Source organism: Pezoporus flaviventris, unplaced genomic scaffold (genome assembly GCF_033815535.1).
Source record: "Pezoporus flaviventris isolate CSIRO_AGI_PZ_B2104156 unplaced genomic scaffold, CSIRO_AGI_Pfla_v1 ptg000013l, whole genome shotgun sequence".
Classification (NCBI taxonomy): Eukaryota; Metazoa; Chordata; class Aves; order Psittaciformes; family Psittacidae; genus Pezoporus; species Pezoporus flaviventris.
The window spans coordinates 10305869-10325149 of NW_026892561.1; the positions used below are offsets into that span (position 1 = coordinate 10305869).

Below are 19281 nucleotides of genomic sequence, written 5' to 3' on the forward strand. Positions count from 1 at the left end.
AAAAGATATCTGCTACTTTTTAAAAAAAAATGTTTTCTAGCTATTGGCAGAGGAAAAGTGGAATTGTTTTCTCTGGAAACATAAAGTGTTTTCAGTTCTACTCACCACCAGAGCAGGATTCTTCTAGCAATACCCATGAATGAACAAATGTAGAACAGCTGTGTGCCAGCTTACGATTTGGCATTAGGAGTTCGTTGTGTTTTTCTCTGTCATTATTTCCACAGATTCCGCAGGTCTTTCCTCTCATCCATGAAGCAACAGTAACCTATAAAACAGCACATCTTTGTAGTGAATACTGAAGTGTTGGTCTGTTACACTGCCAAGGTACTAAACTGAAAGAAAGTAGTAACCTTGAAAGTAAGCCAAATACCTTAAGGATCACACCATCAAAAGTCACTTTCTTCAGCCCATGTGTTGGAGCTTCCACGCTAACTGTTGTCTCATTTTTTGAAATTTTAACATTGTCTGTAAAAAGATAGTGAATCATAAGGTGATCTGTTTAATTTCAGATTAATGGAGAAACTGAGCACAAATTACACCCTAATGCATTTCCTTCACGATGATAATTTTGCTGCTACAGTGGGATTTTTTTTTGAGAGAAAGCAAAAATAAGATAAATTATCTCTTTATGTGTAAAAATATTCTACTGCTGTTACCTATAGTTGAATCTGACTTTTGTATCTAGTCTGCTAAATCTCGAAATGATAATGACATTGCTGGTGCTCCAGCTAAGTATCTGAAACAAAGCATCTAACTGTGATGTTTTTTTCTAACCAACCACCAACCTGGACATACCACATGAATAAGAAGGGGCTTTATTTACCTGCCAGCTGTGGTGGAGTGAGGTAAAAGTGTATATACTGTAGGAAACAGGAATGTAAGCCAGTACAAATCTTAAGAAAGTCAAGCCTAGATTTTATTTTCTTTAATCCCACTTGTATTTTCCTTACGCTGAGATATTTCTGTGGAATTTGTAAAAAACATCTTTAACATATTTAGCTTCTGGGTACGTTAAGTCCTGCAAAAGTGAGTATCACAGCTTACATTTTTCATACTTGGAAACTCCACTGCGTGATAGAACTGGTTCTTCATTGCATGTCACAAGAAGAGATGAATTTGCAGCAGGATAGATTGCGATGTTCCTTCAGAGAAATAAAAATAAATTAAAAAAAAACCAAACAAACCCACAAACCAAAACAAAAAACTAGTGGTTAATTTAAAATATGAAAAATAGAGATATGTGTGACCAAAGCTAGCAGAGAATCAACTTGAGTATCTGATCTTTGAATGAAAATTCAGTAGAACTTTGGGTTTTGAGATTCAACCTTTAAAGAAAAGACAGCATGGGGACATAATAAGCACATTATCAGATAATGGCATCTGTGAAATAGAAGACAAGAGCAACTAAACAAAAAGTCTCAGATGAGTATTCCTTCTGGAAATCCTGTTTTTCCCCAAATATCTAATTGCAAACCAGTTTTACCTAGGAGCTACAGGTTTCCCACCCCCAGACTAACTCCCTAAAACTTTATACCTCATTTCTGAGCCCTGAGTATAAATCACACTTACGCTGAGGATGTATTTATGTGAACCTCTCTTGAGAAAGACTGAGGATCAACATTTCTCGTAGTAATAATGAATTTTGGGCGCTCAGTACAGTCTTGGGACGCTATCAGGTTGCAGCTTTTATTGAAAGAATATGTATGGCTCACATGGTCGAATGTTTTGAAATCTCCTTCTCTGACTTCACATGTGGCTGTAAAACAAAGCCAGAAAAGAAACTGCAGATGTGACAGTGGTGTATGTGTTGCTTCAAAGTATTGAAAGCCACCTCTATGAAACTGAAATACCCAGCAACGGGAAAGAAACTTCATCATTTCCTTGGCAGGAACTTTCAGTGCTGCCAGAGTGTGTAAGGACAGGATAGCACTGCAGAATAATGACCAGATACAGATATACTTGTACTGATTTTCATTACATGCTTAAATTCACAAAACCATGAAATTCAAGGTAACAGGAACTAAATCATAGCAAATTCTTGACAAACTAGAAATCATAACTAAATATGACAAAAATTAGTTCATAGTTCCCACAGAAGTGTTAGGCACCTACCAGCTAGAGACTCATATGACTCCTTTTTGAAAAAAATAGAGGGCAGAAAATACATGATCTGTCCTGTACCATCACCTCTCAATGCAGAGATGGCACCTTCTTAAAGGGGCAAAAAGAGAATCCCTTGCCCTCGAAGACAGGAGTGATTCGTGAACTCTGAATACTTATATCAGTTTGGAGTCTCTTCATACATCTGCCAACAAACTTACTTCTAAGTGAAGGAATGAGCTATTGAGAAAGCAGAGATGCCATGCTTCCCTGTAAGACCACTACAAGGAAAGGCAAGGCCCTGTCATGGCAGAGGGTGGATCTACAAACATTGCTTATTCATGAGACAAGCATATAAATAATATTTACATTGATCTTCTTGTGCTATTTGTGAAGCTATTTCAGGAAAGAAATTCCAGGCAGTGATATCTCGAGTCTCATAAGTTGGAGATGGGCCTAAGGGCAGAGTGAATGGCATTCGGAGTGCCTGATAGTAAAGTGTTACCTGAAAAAGCAGAAATAAAAATACATCAAGATAAATTGAACCATATTGCTCAGGATATGACTGCAAACAAATAAGTCTCTTATCTTGAAAAAAACATCTTGAAGATGCATGTATACAATTGCACTTGTGCTAGTCTCACTAGGATGCACCCAAACCTGTGTTTTGTGAGGAACCATTGTCTTCTGTTCTAGTCATACTTTTAGAGAAATTGCTAAGGACATTGGAAAGTAACAGATATAGATGAAATTTAAGTGATATTGAATTGACTTCTTAAAAAATAAGGTATCAAATTAAGTAACTGAATAAGTTGATGGATGTGTCTGGAAAAGTGAACAGCATCTATTACAGGCTGAAAATTGGCATGATGAGCAGGCGAGTGTTGGGGTAAGATCCCTCACTGTAGCTGCAAGTCACATTTACCAAAACAAGCAAATTAATGCCTACTGTGCCTGTGTCTTCATTATCATATATTAAAGATCCTGTAACACTAAACCACCATGGAAGGTTAAAGACACACTAATTTCTCTATGTGTGAATAGCTAGCTGTTACTAATTTGCCAGGGATCCATAGGGAAAATTTTTCAAAGCAGTGCAGAGGGATTTGGTGGAGAAGGACCAATTAATCGTGGGATTCTGCAGATCCAGCCTGTGCAAGCTGCTCTGACAGTGTAACTAACTGCTCCAGTTTGGTTAAGGCAGAGTTGTATTTGTGGCTGTTATAACTTGCTCAGACCTGTCTCATCAAGCATAGTTACTGCAGATGTGGGACTTGAATACCAACACAAATAGATGCTGCATATGGTTGCGACAGAGTGCAAAGCATTATCAAGGCCTCTGTTATCTGCTCTGGGACCCTCACACATCGCACAGAACTAGTCATGTTGGGTAAAATGAATAAAGGTGTGAGTGCAGTGCAGTCATACATGGAACGATTTGGGCCTAAGTGCTGTTCTCAGCATGGAAACAAAGCATTTGACTACAGAGCCTGATTTTCAACTTATTGATACATTGCGCAAAAGCAACACAAAATCAGAAGTACTCTTGTATATATTTCAAACTCATGTAATGTAGTCAGGCATATAGCAGCTTGTCTAAAATGGAATGTTTTGTTTTTTTTTCTTTACATTAAATGTTGAAATATTATTAGTTGAAAATCCATTCAAGGTAGGGAAAAGGAAAATAAAAATTGACATGTACCCCAGGAGCTTTAATTACTGCATCAATTGTGCGTGGAGATGTTGCAGCCGCCCTTACTATAACTTCACGAGATGGATTTCTCTGATGTGCTTCTGAAAAGCCCAACACAAGTGCTGCACCAGGAACGTATTTCATGAATCTAGAGGTAAACAAGATGTGACAAACTCAGGTACTCGAGGAAATGCAGATGTGGGAGAACGAGGACTACCTGCAGTTCTGAAAAATTAGGGAAACAATGGACAAATTGAAAAGTCAAAGAAATAATACTTTGGGTCAAATTAAATGGTTGATTTTTACCTGGAGGAAACACACTGGTTTTATTCTGCTCATTTTAACTGGTTATTTTTTGCAATTGAATAGAGAACATTTCAAAGTAAAAAGACATTTTGAACTGGAATATCAAATAATTTAATGTGGAAAATAAAACTAACCATGTAAAGCTTTTAAATATTTGAGGTATTTCTGGATTTTCATGTGGAGAAATTAGAACACATTCAAAAAACACTTTCGTGGAACTGAAATTCTTTTTTCCATCCAGAAAAAAACACCAAACATGTTTGGGTTGAAAAAATTTATCAAATTCTTTCAGTGTTTTCATAAAGCCAACTAGCGTAAGAAAAGCAAAATAATAACTTAGGAAAGAACAAATTACATACGCCGAGCTTGTCTTTTTTAACCATGATGGAAGACTTCGCCATTGTACCTTCAGCTGCACAGCTGGCTTCCTCGCCAGTTTGCCTGTGGTAGCTGTAGCTGCTATCCTGTAGTCCTGGCACTCCTTGCCCCATCTCAGTCTGGCCTTTACAAACAGGGAAACAGTCACCCAAATTTCATAAAAGAATCACAGAACCACCCTTGGCCATTTCAAGATGCAAGTTTTAGTTCTTTCCTGAAACTTTATGCTGATCCTTAATGTTTCCAAGTCTTTCTTTTGCTATAAATAAGCTCACAGAGAATTTTTGACTACATCTGGAAAAAGCTGTGGCATAGTAGAATAAGTTTGCTAGGTTGTGCAGAACTACATATATATATTCCTGTCTTAAAGCAGCTCATAAAACATTGGGTTTCTCATCATTTCAAGATTTCTTTAGACTTGGTAATTTCAGAATCAATATGCAATTTTTCTTTTTAGAAGACTGCCCTATAATTTTCAGTAGCCTTCCCCAATACTTCTTGATATATCCTGAATATCGGTATCTTGGTTTTTTTGCAGATTTTGAAGTGGCTAGGTTTTTTTCTTTTTTATTTTTAATGCAAAAAACATAGTGAAAGAGAGGAACATTTTCTGAAATTTCACAAACTTTGTGAAACATTTCAAAATATATATGTTTTTCCTGTCTAGTTTTCCTAATCATCAGGTGCTCTGTACTTAAAAAATCACTGGGCTTTTAGATGTCACTCTGAGCAAAGCTGCCTGTGTGCTTACCTGTGCTTTCAGAGGGAGTATTACAGCATCAGCACATGCTTTCCAATTGGTTTCAGCCAGCTGAACCACAACTAGTTGCACATCAACTTTGGCAGCATCAGAACGAACATATGCTGTGGCTTGATAACCTTGATTTCTGTTGTCACTCCTTACTGCCTGTGCCACAATTGTAATGCCAGGTGGAATTACGTCTCCCAGGAAGTTGCACTGAAAAAGAGCCCCCAACCATCTGTGTTTAAATATTTCTGTGTATACACTGGAGATCCTACAGTCCAGTTTAAGTGTGCTGATAACAGGAAGCAGCTCTCATCCTTCATCTGTTTAGTTTGAAGTATGTGTTTCTATAACCCCAATATTTAAGGATAAATTTGGTTGGACTCTTAATTATTTCATTACCACCAGGAATTTTTAAAGACATGGTTGTTTTGATGAGGGATCCAAGACTCTTCCAAACTATCTCTATGCACACAGTAAGATTTTGTTCAATATTTTAAATAGTTGCATAAATACGTACTAGGTATCTTCATAACAGTATACACATTGACAGTGCATTTTACTATACTGCAGCTCCTTCAAGCCAGTTGATTATTTTGAAAACCTTCTCAGTAGCAGAGTTCCCATAGACATTACCTGCATTTGCAGAGCTATTTGTTCTATTATTGTGTATATACCTTTTCTTAGTACAATTATAGAATACTAAGTGTGTAATAAGATAAAGATGACCTGGGCTTAATGGAACATTTACCAATCAGTAATGACAATGAAGAATCTGATTTCAGTTATGCACTTCATGTACTCATGACCTCAGGTCTACATCTAAATTAGGTGGACTTAAGTTTAAAAAACTTTTTAAAAAAAAATCTTTAAATAAAACCTATTTTTCCCTCCCCATTTTTACCTTGATGCAATTTATTTTTCATTTGGGCTTTCATAAGAAAATTATTTCCCTTTTAACTTACAACCCCATTCCCTTCAAGTTGCATGAAATACAAGGTTTCACATACACAAATACCTTTAGAAATTAAGGAAAATATACCCAAGAAATCAGCAAACAAAACCCTGAAACTAAGGGAATTTGGAAAAAGATATTTTCATTGGGAGAAAATATCTCAACGGACTTCAACTTTGAATTTACAAAGTTGACTTCAGAGTACTTTCCGAGTCTAAATGTTAGCTGTTCAAGTGCTCGTTTGAGCTCTATCTCAGCTGGTTCGAGTGCCACCACATCTAAAGTTCCTGCTCTGCACCCAGCAAAGCCCAGCTGCTTGTTTGTACCAAGCAGGTAGTAGCAGTACCTCGCGTGTCAGGCTGCATCCTCGGCTGCGGTGGCTGCTGTCTCCTCTGCTCGCGTACTTCCTCTTTGAGCTGTGGTCAGTATTTTCTTCATGGTGGTGGCTGCTGCTGCTGCTGCTGTTGCTGTGGCTGCTTTCCAGCTTAGAGGAAGATGACGATGAGCTGCTTGATATCTTACGACCTGGATGCTAAGAAACATGGTTAAAAAACTATGACATGGCCTCTAGTTTTACAAGTATAGACATCAACGACAGAGTTATTAGCCTCCCTCTGTAGGTAACATAGACATATCTAGAGTGTTATTTTTATTATCATATGCAGACATGAAATATGTTGGATAGGAATACGCCTTGGATCCATCTGCATCTCTGCTTGATAGGAAGGCTGCATAGACAGTGACTGCAAAGAGCAACATCACATTGTCCATGAAAACTGACACTTTAGAAATATGAAAGAGATCACAGATTAGTGAAAAACACTGTAAATCATCTTCCTGTTTCACAAGCAGCATACATAATAACTTTAAGGATAACACCTACAAAAACCAGTATGTTGTCATCCTAAAATATACTTAAAATACCTCTATGACATAATGCATACTGAATCTTGTTTCTGATACAGTCCACATACCTGATGATTTTTTTCCATGATTGCCTAAAAACATTGGACATGGTTATTCCCATTGGAAGATCCTGCTGTTTTATAATCGCCCCCCCCCCCCCCCCAGTCTTTGTTAACTTTAATTTTTATTGCATTGTACAGCATCTATCCCAAAGACCCAAATTTAAGGATTGCAAGTGCTGCAACAACAGAAGGATATAGTATAATAGCATTTTAGTAATAAATGTTCTTATTTTGGCTATTGTCAACATTTTAGTGGACAGCATGGCATTCTCAACTGAAATGAAACAAAGTCCTTCAGTAATATGCTTGATCATATCAAACATAGCCATCATGAGAACATACATTTGAATTAGGGACTTACCCAATGGACTTTAGCAGACCTGAAGCGGAGCTGGTATACTTTTGGAAGGTGGTATTCCTGCAAAATTCCAAAAGAAGTTATTACCTACAGCTCAGTAAAGATCACCTCCCAGCAGGAGTCAAAGCATTAGAAAATTTTACCCATTCTGTAGAAACATCATTACTGTGACTGTTAAACTGGGACTTGACATGTTTCATCTCAGCTTGTCTGTCATATTTGCTATGGTGGTGGAAAGCACCAGTGCTTTCACTGCTGCTGCTGATGCCACTGCTGGTGCTTCTGCTGCTACTGCTGCTACTCTGTGTTTTAGGCTTCCGTTCATGGACTCTTCTCTCTTCTTCAGGAGCACTGACAAGTGGAAATGGTGTGGTCTTGGACTGCTTCTTAGCCTTCGGCTTTATACCAGATGCTTTGCTACTGCTGCTGCTAGGTCTACTGCTACTGCTGCTGCTTTTGCTGCTGCTACTACTGCTTCTGCTGCTCCCCTTGCTACTGCTACTCGGCCTTTTGCTGCTGCTACTGCTGCTCTTGCTGCTGCTGCTGCTGCTACTGCTCTTGCTGGGGCTACTACTGCTGCTGCTTTTGCTGCTACTGCTCTTGCTGGGGCTATTACTGCTGCTGCTACTACTACTGCTTTTGCTGCTGCTACTACTGCTGCTGCTTTTGCTACTACTACTGCTGCTTTTGCTGCTGCTGCTGCTACTACTTCTGCTTTTGCTGCTACTCCTGCTACTACTACTGCTACTGCTGCTACTACTGCCACTACTACTGCTACTACTGCTTTTGCTGCTGCTGCTACTGCTGCCACCACTGTCCCCAAAAGGGTAGAATTTCTTTTCTTTGGCTTTGGACTGTCTTCTTTTCAGATTTATCTGGGCGGCTGCCTGTGACACTCTGTTGTCAGAGTCGCTGCTGGAGGGGCTACTTGCTGCACTTTCGGCACTTCCACTGGCACTGCTCGCACTGGACGATGAGCTTCTGGCTTTTATTATCCCCTGGTTAATGGTATCATGGGAAAAACAAAATTATTTTTCTGTGCTGCTGCAGAAAACTGTAAGTAAAATCAGATACAGAGAGCTACAAGTCTCTCTGCTGCCTTAGGAGACACGATGTATGCCTGATAGCATTCTTGCAATACATCACAAGCAGGCAAATTTATAATAACATGTTAAAACTACACAGAAGAATACATCAAACACTTTTGTGATATGCAACATGTGTAGAAATAGTTGATCATGCAGTTACATGGAACATGTAATAACATTACCATAGCTGTTACATCTCAGGGCAAGTTGTCTAGGTAGGCATCATTCCTTTTTGCTCCAGTTACAGTGCTGGAAGGAATGGATTACCTTTTTGAGCACATAACTATTTTGTGTCTTCCAAGAGATTTTCAGAAACGCCTAGAAAACCAGCCTGCTCTTTCTAATGTTCTTCACATGCAGAAGAGATGAATGCAAGCAAAAGACCTGCAGAAAGACTGTGTACCCAAAACCCTGTCTTTATTTTCCAACTTTTTTGTATTATCTAAGCAAAGGAAGATAAAGAAATACAAATAACTAAGTTTTGTGTAATGTCTCCCACAAATCTAGAAGTGGATTTTTATGGTAGTACCTGGTCATTAGTATCATCAAGGATTTTCTTCACTCTTTTAAGCGTTTCTTTTCTGGAAGGTACTTGTTCCTCTGGATCTTCAAATGTTACTAAACGTACCATTTTTGTAGGAGCTTGGTCTCCTGCTTGAATTGTGACTTGTAGTTTTTCAATAGGCGCCTCTGTATAAACTGAAATTACGCAGCAATTAGCGTTGCTGTTACTATCAGCAACTGGATGATGGCATAAGCCATTTTTGGCTATAATTTTTTTTTTAGCCATTCTTCCCCAGATGAAAAAGTACATGGTCACTGATTATTTTTGGTATTCAGAAACTTTGTTACAAAATTTCTGTAACAGCTAAAGCACATACTGGCAGTAACCAAGTTTTTAAATATTAACATGATACTAGATTATTTTCAAGTCAATAAACAGTATGGTCAGCAGATTTAAGTCAAGTGCTTAACTACATAATGTAGTAGGGGATAGTGAATTAGGCATCATGGAGGAGTTGGGGCTCAACTCTCGAACAGTGAAGAATGACCCAATGGTTAGGCCATTCATTTTGATACTTAGGAAATCTAGATTTGGCAGCCTGCCGTGCTTTCACTTCCTATGGACATGGATTAAGACATTAAGGACTAGATCCTGGCAGGGTTAATCCATAATACCCTTTAAAAGTCTACTTTTTACAGTGTAGCTACAGGACACTGCATCAGATCTCTTACCCATGTCCAATTGCTCTGTGCCTGAATCCCAAATCCAATCATTCAGGACACATCAGACACGCTCTGCAGGCACAGATCAGCTCTGCTTGATGCCAGCCTTGCTGAGCGGCATTGCTGGGAGAGGTGAGGAATCACTGCTCAGATGAGTAGGGGAGAAATGGATTCCTGCTACAAGCATACTCTGTTGCCAATACCAGCAGGGGTGGTAGGTCTAATGGTAGTTTTAGTGGTACTTAAGATACAAAAGATATGTATATCTAGAAATATGCATGTACATATACACACCCTTACTTATACACCCATTATGGTTGTATTTACCTGGCTTGAAGCTCATTCTAAGGGCATGCTCTCCAAATAGGTAATAAAGAGGCACATTTTTTATAAACGCTGCATGTATGCTTTTCCTTTCAATGCACACTTGAACCCCAAATGTACTTGCATTGAAGCACATAGATTGAACAAATGGCTGTTTTCGGGAAGAAGAGCGTCCAAAGTAAATTCCCAGTGAAGCATCTTCTGCAGACTGCCTGTCCTATTAGATAATACAGATGTCAGATTAAACTGGACAGCAGTTTAATCTGTTGTAAGAGAAATATTTGAGTGTTATGATTCATATTGTTTTGGTAATAGTTACTTATGTTCTGCAGGGGGAATTAATCAGTTTATTGAGATAGCAATGCTGTGACGTAGGATAACTTGGCTTTCAAATGGACAAAATTACTAGTTGAATGGCTCGATTAGACTATCTAGTGTAAAAAGAGCTTCAGGTTATAAGAATGGAAAATCATATCGCATAGTAATTCTAAATATTTGATTTTGTTTTCCTGAAGTATTAGACAGTGTTAACAGGTTATTGATGAATCTGAGAGTGCTCTAGACTGACTGGAGTTCTTTCCTTTGATTTTTGATTGGGTCAAACAACAGAATCTTCATCTGTGTGCATGAAAGTTCTGTCTCGGTTGAGGTCTGACATGAATATGAGACTACATTAACTAGATGGTCAAAGAATATCAGATGTTCGAAATTTCTGCTCAAAACTATGGAATTATACATGTGCTACGTATGCTTGCAGAAAAATTATGATTAATTAAAACTGGAATCAAATCCATGAAATGAAAACTATGACTTCCTGGAGCAACAAAGCAAGTAGCTAAAGACCCATAATCATAAGCTTTCATTTCACATGTAATACGGGTTTGGAATTAATTTTTTACTCAGTTTACCATGTTTCACAAGATTCCAAACTTGTATGAATCACACTGAAAAACAAATTAAAAACTGGAGTTTTAATGCTATTTGCTTTCCAAAGGAAATTCTAATGATACTGTGGAATGCTTCAGTAAATGCCATTTTTCAATTGCAGTTTATTTAAGAATAATTGCAGAGTGCTGAGTTTTCAGAAGGGCAGCACAGAGGCATGAAGCAGAACTTTACTTGTTCCAGTATATTAGAAACTTCTGCCACTGAAAGTATATTTGCCTATTGACTTCTCCATAGGAAAGTGCCGTACTCATCCTCTGTTCATTTCTCATTTTATGTGAAGAGCCTTCAGAGCTGCAGGACAACAATGAAACCAGAACAGGACGGTGTATCCCACATCTCTGTCAGTCTTTCACTGAATGGATTATCATGGTGATGCTTTCACAACTCTGCCCATCATAGAAAGCCTGTACTGGCTGCTATGGAAAACTGCAGCTCAGGAAGCCATTTGACTTGACGCACAAACTGCCATTTGTCCGTGAATCAGGATGCTTAAAGCATTAAATTTGGTTCTATAAGTTGAGCAATGGAGTGTCTTGTGGAATGTTAGTGGCTGCCGTGGGAACGTGATGCTTGCATAATAGTTGCAAAGTATTTTAAAGATTGTGGGCCTATCCTGTAGATGGCAGTGTAAAATTAATTAATAAAGAAAATGTTTCTACTTCTGAAAAAGTGAGGCAAATCTGATGTATTACGCTCTATATTTTAAAATAATATTACTATAGGGCTATTTGTGTTATTAGTTTGTACCTGACTTATTTTGAGATACTTATTTGGTCAGAGGTGCATTATACATTTTTCTATGGAGAAAATAAATGGCCTCCACTGATTTAAAGCCCCCAAAAGAATAGTTGGACACTACATCACTTACCCTGATGTTATCAGTCTCGCCGGATGCAGAATCTGAATCAAAGGACATCTTCATTATGTCAGGCACTGCTTCAGGTAGAAGAACCGGAGTCATCTTACTAGCATCCAAATCCCCAATATTTCTTGTAACAGCAAATGTCTTAGACCTGCAGAAAAAACATTAGAGGAAACCTGTATTGATAGAGCACTGCTGAGGAAAAGACCTGAATAATGCCTTGTAGCATGTACTCGGCAACAAGTGTCATACCTTGCAAATTGCTTTACAGATATTTACAGCATTTTTCCTGTTGTATTTTCAGGGCTGCTAAGACTGAATAAAGGCACAGACCAATCTCGGAGGCAGATAGCTCAGTTAGGCTTTTAGAATCACATGTACAGATTAAAAGCACTGCGGTTGATGGGATGTCTGTAAGCCTAACACCTTGAAGAGCAGACCACTTACTTAGAAGCATGTCTGTCAATTATTGAATTTTTTGAGTCTTCTATTTTGATCTTCTGGACTTTTAAATTTTTAAACTCATCTTCTGTGCGTTCACTGCTAAACTTACTTATTTTTCATTTTCTTTGACATTATATTTGGGAAAATACTGCCGTAACTTCAAAAAGCAACCTGTTGGACTGGTGGCTACAGAAAGCTGCTTCCTATGCAACTTTTGTTAAAGCAAAATTAAAGAAAGGAGCCTGAAATGATCAAATAAAGTGTCTCCAGCTTGATTTAAATGCACTGGCCATGTCTTGACAAGACATCACAGAGAGATGTGTAGGAAGGTTAAGAGCCTATTTACGTAAATGTGCTCAGAACATTGTTTCCAGTATTGTGGACTCTAACAGTATTAGTCAGGACTCAAGAAGGGTGACATAAGGTGCAGCATGAGACTGAGACTCTCACTGCTAAATATCCTGACCCCCCAGCTCCATACCCCATGATCTTCATGGAAGTTGTTATAGTGCTGTGATAACTGTGAGTTTTGGCTTGGGTTAGAGAAACATCCTCAACGCTGAACACTTTTGAGAGATGAAAACCTATTTCTCTCAGCTATTAAAGTGCTAACTCTACCTTATTAGCCATTTATCAGTGCTAACATCCAGCTCAAAATTCCCCACGTGCTGTTTCTCAAGTATGAAGTTGATCTGCTTGCCCCGGGGCTTTTGTGGTCTGCCAATGGAGGTGGCCTTTGTGACAGTGAATGGAAAGACGGTCTGCAAAATGGTCTCTATTTTAATACAGTCCACACGGTAGTAGCCTAAGCAATTCCAGTCTAACCTATTTGAAAGATGAATTTGTATTCATCTGATAGCCCTCTCTTCCTCTTGAAGGCTCCTACCGTGCTGTGTGCAGTGTAAAGCACACAATTGCTCTTCTCATGGAACACCTCAATAAAATGTGTGTCACCAGTGGGCTTTGTTTTCTTTGCCATCCCTTTCTTTTTTTAGATAAGGACATGACAGCAACGCTCCACGCTGGGTGATAGGAGAACCTTGAAGAATGGAATCTGAAATAAAGTATTCTCCCTAACAAGCTGAGAGGATGAAAGAAAATACAAATCAACTTGTATTTCAGATGGCTCATCTGGGTACAGAGACAAAAAGGAAAATGTTTTTTATTTTAATCCCATTCAATAATTCAAATGACCACTGAACTGCAGGCTGGGTCTCCAAGCAGAAAGCCCTGGGGTTTCTTACCAATTTTTGTAGTATTTTTTATGCCAATAGTCTACTTCTGCCACCTAATGAAAGTGGAAGATCGATTCCTCCCTGTTGAGCACAGAGAGCTGACAAATGTAGCTGCATCACAGGTGACACATGTCAATGTCTGCAGAATCACACGGCACAGTAAAAATAGGCTACAAGAGCCAGCTCTGGTGCTTTAACAAGAAAAACAGTCACAAAGAAGGCCTAAAGCTATGGTATGAAAGAATCTGTACTCTCTGATCTCACACAAGGGAGAAAAATAAAAAGGAGATTTTCCAATATGTATTAGTGTATTTTTTGGATGAGAGAAGAAGCTGTGCTATAATATAAGCCAAATTCACTGCAGGGGTAAAGGACAAGCAATTCAGCTGTGTTGGGCCTACTAATGTTTCCATGAGCGTGGCCTTACATACATCCTTAACATGGGGACAGAAGAGCAGTTTAAAAAAACAACAACAACAACAAAAAAAGCCACCCAGCAAAAAACTGTTTTTCCAGGTTTTAAAGCACAGCATGAAATTATACCCAGATAAATGAGGAGCAAGGGACTGTCCTCCAAACAGATCTTTAGCATTCTTTCTGCTCTGGCGAAACAATAATTTCTGCCTTTCCTATGCCTCATCCTTCTGACCTTGGTTGAAAGGTGTTATAAAACCAGCAACTTGGAGTACCAGGCATTTCCCTTCTTGCTCTCCAGACACACCATGCTGCCTTGTGAGCTCACAGTGTTCACTGGCTCTTCTGCATTTTCAGCTACCTGAGTTGTATACATGTTGTACACAGTGCTGTAATTTCATAATTCATCTGATAAAATGCCTATGTGAAGCAATTTGTGCTTATCCTACAGTTAAAACCAGCAAAAAAAGCTCTGTGATACAAACTGTATTCAAGCTTATGTATATACTTCAGTAGCATGTTATTATAAATATATATTTGCAAAGTGCATTTCCTGGCAGCTCTCCATATTTATACTTTAATCACAGGGCTCTAATTTTCCCTGAAATTTATTTGATTTTTACTTCTTCTTGTAAATTTTGTTAAAAAGTATGTTTAAGTAGCCATCTGCTAAATAATTATGTTAAAAGAGCCTTAAAAATAACTATTATTTTTAATTAAATTTAACTTTGATAAGATTGAATTGAAACACATGTTATGTATTCTCTCTATGGTATGATTAATTATTTTGCTCTGATTTTTCTATAAAGAAAGTTGAGTTTGTAATGGGCTGATTTATCTTGGGAATGTAATCTCTCTATTGCAAAAGGTTTCATTATTTTTTTCTTTAGAGTCTGTGATAGCCCACCTGAGTTTCTCTTCAGCTCCTGAAAATTTATATAAATCCCCACAACTGTGACAGGTTATAACCTGTATGGTGTGTAGGATATAACCAACCTTAATGCTATTGAAGACTGTTTGCTTCCCTTGACTGGATTTGAGAGATGAAGTGGAAAATAAAATCACATCCTGACTTCCTCTAATGACATAGTACTAGAGAATGTAACCCACTGACCACCAAGACAAAGTACTCAATGCTAAAATATTTTTAAGAGAGCTCACAAACAAATGAAAGAGCAATAGTTTCTGGAAATGTTTCTTTAAATGGGATATTTAAAGCTAACAAGGGAAGTTGTCAGAATATCTCTAAAATATTGAATTCAACAGGTCCTTTATTCTTTATAGGATTTATGCAAAAGGAAGAGAAAGTCTATGTAAAACTGACTCACTCTATATAAAGTACACATGTACACTTTCTCTCTCTATCATGCCTGCTTGTTTCTCTTCATAGCTGTAAGATTTTACGTTTCTTGGTCTTTGACCTTGCCAGTGATGTAGTTCAATGTTATATTTGCTAGTTATTGCTTTACCTTCACTTATTGCACTTTCATTGCTCTTTCATTGCTCTGTGTGATTTCCACTGACCATTTGTTTTGTAACAGTGAACAGGAATACTTTTTGGAGAAAATTTGATGGTACTAAAAGTTAGCTAGTGAATCTTAGTTTTCTCACATACTTAGCATTATAGAGCTATTTCCGAGTGACTACTTCACTTTATAAATGATAATGCTGCAGGGTCTAAAACAGTGCTTGGGCTGGAACTCATGGACTTCTCTGCTGTAATCCCTCGTGTATGATACTGGCAATGCATTTAACCCTTTTTGTGTCTGATTTGATATCCCCTTAAGTCAAAGGAGGAAACTATTTTTATTTTGCTTTGCAGAGAGGATCCTTCTGCTAAAACCTGCAGCTCTGCTTGGGGCTCTGAACTCCATATCACTGTTCAAAATTCTCAGTTCGGCATCCTTATTGAGCACATTAATATCCACCTCACCCTCTCCAACACAGGGCTAGGGAGAGCAGGTGCCTGCTGTCCTGATGACCCTGGGAGCAGACTGTCCTGGTCTTCACAAGAAACAGAACAAAAGAAAACACACAGCTAATTTTAGCTCTATGAACTGCCCAAACCTTCCCCAGTCTGCACAGAGAACCTGATTACAATCACATTTGATGGAGTAGAGGGATCATCTTAGGGAGGAGTATGCAGGATGGTCTGTGACCATTAAAGGGCAAGGGAGAATAATGATTAGCCTAACCGGTGGTTAAACTGGGGGACCTGCAGAGCTTCTCTGGGCCAGCAGCCATGAATGCTAATTGCAGCTGGATCAAGCAACTGAGCTCTTTTGTTACGGCTGTATTCCTAAAGCAGAAACTTGTTAACATTTCAGTGTATTGTATAATAGCTGATTTCTGTTGTCAGTGATGCTTTTTCTTTTGTGATGAATTTTCGGGTTGTCTTTCTCAGTATTTTTTCATGTGTATGTGTGAAGGTTTTCTTTGGTCTACTGCTTTGATTCCTTGGACATACTCTTTCTGTTTCCTCCCTCTCTTTGTAGTTGTATTTCCATCTGTTTTCATTTGTTTGGCATCTGGCTGCAACAGTTTTCCAGAGTGTATTGTAACTGCATGCACTGATAATGAATCAAGTAAACCTAACAGGTAAGAAAACCAAATGGCAGCCACAGGGAAACAAGGTAAAAACACAAGAAACACAAAATCCTCTCTGCTTCAAGGCATTAAATGCAAATATATGTGGGTTATCTGTTATAAATGGTAGCATTCATCTGGCTTATATCTTACTTAATTTCTCCAGTCCAAATATATGCACTGGATTAGAAATTTTATACCATTTGTGTTTCAAATAGCTTATGGGTCTCAATAACTGAGAAATAGTCCTAAGTAGCATTCTCAGGTTGCAGCCACAGGAAGTAATGCATATTTTCAAGGAAAGCTTTGGTACATGTCACTTCATTTAAAACAAATAAACTACAGTGATCATTGCCAGTTACCCAAGCTGTCATTCAAAGACAAGCAACTGTTCTATTTGTAGACTCTGCATTGCTATAAAGAAAGATAATAAGTGCTATGTCTTACCTTAGAGTAATTATGTTAGTCTCATCTTTACATGATGGAATTTCAATTTTGATATTTTTTTCCTTCATCTGGACAGTGGCAACAACATTCACAGGTACATGAGCATTTATTTTGGCGTGTGCTTCCAGCCCTGCTTGTACTATGTATGTGTTGATCCCCATCACAAAGATCATCTCCTTAGCCATGCTGAAAAGGTATAATGCAGGTAAGATTATGTTCAGACAGCTGTGAATTTTTATGGCGTCTGTCGCTTAGAAACTTTCTTTTATTTTATACTAAATATTTACCTTAGACTCATTTTGGATCGCAGCCTAATGTTGGCATTTAGTAATTCAGTCAATCTGAAATCAGATTTTGGAGAAGGTGTAATCTGTGCTTGAACTATTACAGAGAGGAAAAAAAAAAAAAAAAGAGTGTTAAAAATCCCGTCCAGTCCTGACAAGAATGTTTGTATTACTCAGGTCTTGAAATCCATTACCGTTCCCTGCTACTTTTGTGATGGAAGAGTAATAGAAGCTTGTCTCTGTTGGAAACCCAGTGCAGGTGGGCACAATACGACGGATCTCAGAGGAGAGTAAGGCCTTGGTCCACTGCCTTGCTACACCACTTTGAAGGCTACTGATTATTTTCCTTATCGAAGGGATTTTTTCTTCAGGTCCATACCATGCCTGCAGTTACAGAGTTCAAACTGTGTAAATAAACAGAACTCGAATATCATGATGCATGTCATTAAATATGCCTCAGAGGAAAGACTGCTAGCAATGATTATAGCTTGACCTTATTAATACTAAAGACAAAACACCCTCCTGAAATCAGAAATTAAAAGAAGAGTCAGAATTTGTGAAAGCATAAAATTTTAAAGCATTTGATGTGTTAGTGGTGGTATTTTCAAAACTATACCTGCAATGCATTTTGAATGGCATTTTTATCTAGTCCACCGAAAAACAGCTCTTGGCCAAACATCTTCAAGTAGGCTGATGCAAAAGGTTTGTCACTGGAGAATGCCTTCCAGTCAGAGAGCTGCATGAGAAGAGGAAGAAAGCCTGATTATTCATAACATTTCAGGTAGCAATACCTTAAAGATTCTCTTTTCCTTGAGAATTTACCTTTTTCAGGACTTCCTTGAAGTCATAGTCGGTCTCCCAGTCCCTGTCAGGAGAGTAACCTGTAGCAAATATCTCCTGCAGTCCTTCAACTGTTATTCCAACCTGCAGGAAGAAGTAAAGTGTAAATGCCATCTGGATGATGGTCATAACAAGGGATAAGAGGGCAAACTGCAGGTAGACTAAATTACCTCCAAGGGATCAGCAACTCTGCCTAGGAAATGTGTCCGCAGCTGGGACATTGCCATCGTTGGAATTAAACTGCCTGCATTGTTCAATACCAAATATTTAGCTGCCAGTCCACTCATAAGAATCTCTGAAGAGAAATAGGCAGTAAGATACATCACAGTTAATTTTTAAAGCCACAGTACACAGATTGTATCAATTTACTAATTGCATAATTCAACTGATACAGCACAATATGAGAAAAGCCAGAAAACCCAGCTATAAAACTGATGTTATAAACCAATTATAAACAGAATATTCTGCATTTTTTAACTATTAGTGGGTAAAATTACAAGTCCCCTGCTCATTGCATGGTGATTATGTTATTTTTCCAATTGCTTCTGCTATATCATTTACACCCATTCAGATTCTGTAACGTCAGCTTATGAAATGCTTTTATGAGACGTCATTTAGGGCAACTTGACAAAGGGGATTAGAAATAAAAAAAGATTTGCCATCCTTTGCTAATCATTTAGGGAAAGTGATAAAGATGTCCTATAAGGACAGATCGCAAGGTGTAGATTTGTCTCTCAAATGACTCAGAGGCAATTTAATACATTTAGTTCCAAATTCTGTAACTCCTTAGATGAAATGTACTAATTGTTAAGTAATTGTTAACTATTGAGTGAACTTTGAGTAAGCATAGTTTGAGTCTATTTATGTTCTCTACATTAGATTTGTCATCTATAATGTTCTTAGATACAGACATTATGTGCAGAGCACAGTCACCTATTCTTCCTGATCTTGGCACAGGTCTATACAGTCCTGTTTTCTGAGTTAATGTAATCCAAAGGCTTTTCTAAGTTTCCATAGGTTTCAAGAGGAACAAGGCTGTCATGATATGTAGGCATCTCTGTTATGCTTCCTTTTTTCCA

At 38.1% G+C, this 19281-nt stretch overlaps 1 protein-coding gene across 1 annotated transcript in view; it reads right to left on the reverse strand.

The window, feature by feature from the left end:
* The window catches only part of LOC133268245 (vitellogenin-1-like), a 58059-nt gene that overhangs the window by 4556 nt on the left and 34222 nt on the right, over positions 1 to 19281 (reverse strand). Inside the window, exons 14-33 of the mRNA XM_061451093.1 lie at positions 18373 to 18497; positions 18185 to 18286; positions 17979 to 18098; positions 17557 to 17746; positions 17366 to 17459; positions 17079 to 17264; positions 11959 to 12103; positions 10146 to 10359; positions 9121 to 9290; positions 7647 to 8501; positions 7507 to 7563; positions 6524 to 6709; positions 5229 to 5435; positions 4459 to 4601; positions 3803 to 3941; positions 2470 to 2605; positions 1570 to 1756; positions 1045 to 1142; positions 371 to 465; positions 106 to 265 (exon numbers count right to left, since the gene is read on the reverse strand). Of these exons, the coding sequence (XP_061307077.1) occupies positions 106 to 265; positions 371 to 465; positions 1045 to 1142; positions 1570 to 1756; positions 2470 to 2605; positions 3803 to 3941; positions 4459 to 4601; positions 5229 to 5435; positions 6524 to 6709; positions 7507 to 7563; positions 7647 to 8501; positions 9121 to 9290; positions 10146 to 10359; positions 11959 to 12103; positions 17079 to 17264; positions 17366 to 17459; positions 17557 to 17746; positions 17979 to 18098; positions 18185 to 18286; positions 18373 to 18497 (3609 nt within the window). The remainder of the gene's footprint in view (positions 1 to 105; positions 266 to 370; positions 466 to 1044; positions 1143 to 1569; positions 1757 to 2469; positions 2606 to 3802; positions 3942 to 4458; positions 4602 to 5228; positions 5436 to 6523; positions 6710 to 7506; positions 7564 to 7646; positions 8502 to 9120; positions 9291 to 10145; positions 10360 to 11958; positions 12104 to 17078; positions 17265 to 17365; positions 17460 to 17556; positions 17747 to 17978; positions 18099 to 18184; positions 18287 to 18372; positions 18498 to 19281) is intronic.